At 56.3% G+C, this 1,191-nt stretch overlaps 1 protein-coding gene across 1 annotated transcript in view; it reads left to right on the top strand.

The window, feature by feature from the left end:
* Positions 1-793: 793 nt before the first annotated feature.
* Positions 794-1,191, top strand: part of SOS1 (son of sevenless homolog 1 (Drosophila)) — a 53,668-nt gene continuing 53,270 nt past the window's right edge. The window contains exon 1 of the mRNA XM_009333731.1: positions 794-932. Within this exon, the coding sequence (XP_009332006.1) occupies positions 794-932 (139 nt within the window). The remainder of the gene's footprint in view (positions 933-1,191) is intronic.

Raw genomic sequence — 1,191 nt, 5'->3', positions numbered from 1 at the left:
CCATCATAAGGCAGCAAGTGCAACAGCTCTGCAGCCTACGAGATGCTGTGATGGTGTCCCTGAATGCACAGGCAGGCTGCTAGATGAAATAGCTCTGAGACATGAATATTCCTGCCTTTCATCCTTGTTCCAGCTTGCTCAAAGCAGAGGTCTGACTCCTTCAGACAGCAGTACCTGTCTGGAGGAAAAACACCTGAGGCAGAGCTGTGGGGTGAAGACAGCTCTTTCTGCAAGGCTCCGTCCATTACCTGCTAAAGCACGGCTCAGCGTCTCAAGAACATCTCCTGTCCTCAGAGCGCTTTACAAACACTGATTAAGTGAGCCTCCCAACATGCATACCATTCCCGACAGGTGTCTGCGCAACCAGTCCTTGAGATGGAGACTCAGCAGTCTCTGTCCAAGCAATCTGTGGGGGTACTTCGCTCTCCTCCCAGCTGGGAAGCTGGTCCTAAACCTTCCTTCCAGTGACCAGTGAAGGTTTTCCATACATCTATCTCCCTTGCAGCTCACTATTTCCTCTTCTGGTCCCCAGGCTCTCCCTGGCCCCTTGCCCTGCAAAGCAGAGCACGATTCACTTTTCATCTCCAGCATTGTCCTCCTCCCTCTGCTCTGCCAGGCCCCACAGACCACCACGGACTTTGTCCTGTTTAAACCACTGGGCTTTATTTGTATTCCAGCTTTGCTTTTTCTGGCCTTTTTTCCAAGAACCAAGCTTACTTTTCACCCTTGGCTGTTCTTGTGCTGTTTGAATGGGGTGTTTATTTCTCTCTGATCTTGGTCCCCATGTGAGACGATGGTGTCTTTCAAGCAGGGAGGGAGCTCTCCGTGGAAGAGTAGCACCACCCCACCGCCTCCAGCTCTGAGCAGGCAGTTGGTTGTCACGGGCAGAAGCCGTCTCCTTGTGCTCCAGGTCGCCCTGGCAAGGGAGGCTGGTGAGAAGCCAGCAGTGAGGACATCAGCCGTGGTCTACAGGGAGCAAAGCCTCGGGGGCGTTGTTATCAGCGTGCCCGCAGAGGCACTAGCTGGGAGAGGGGTCGAGGGGCCGTGCCTGCCCCAGCACAGCTCCACTGGGGTTTGACACGGATCCAAAGCCCTCTCTCTTCCCCAGGCCTCTGGAGGGCTGTGCGGGACCACCACCCCTCCGCTGCCGCCCCCCCCCTTGGCGGGCATCGCCCGCAGCCTGGCCCGTGC

The sequence above is a fragment of the Pygoscelis adeliae genome, unplaced genomic scaffold, assembly GCF_000699105.1.
Source record: "Pygoscelis adeliae isolate BGI_AS28 unplaced genomic scaffold, ASM69910v1 Scaffold621, whole genome shotgun sequence".
In the NCBI taxonomy this organism is placed as follows: Eukaryota; Metazoa; Chordata; class Aves; order Sphenisciformes; family Spheniscidae; genus Pygoscelis; species Pygoscelis adeliae.
This window is presented reverse-complemented; position numbering and strand designations above follow the sequence as displayed.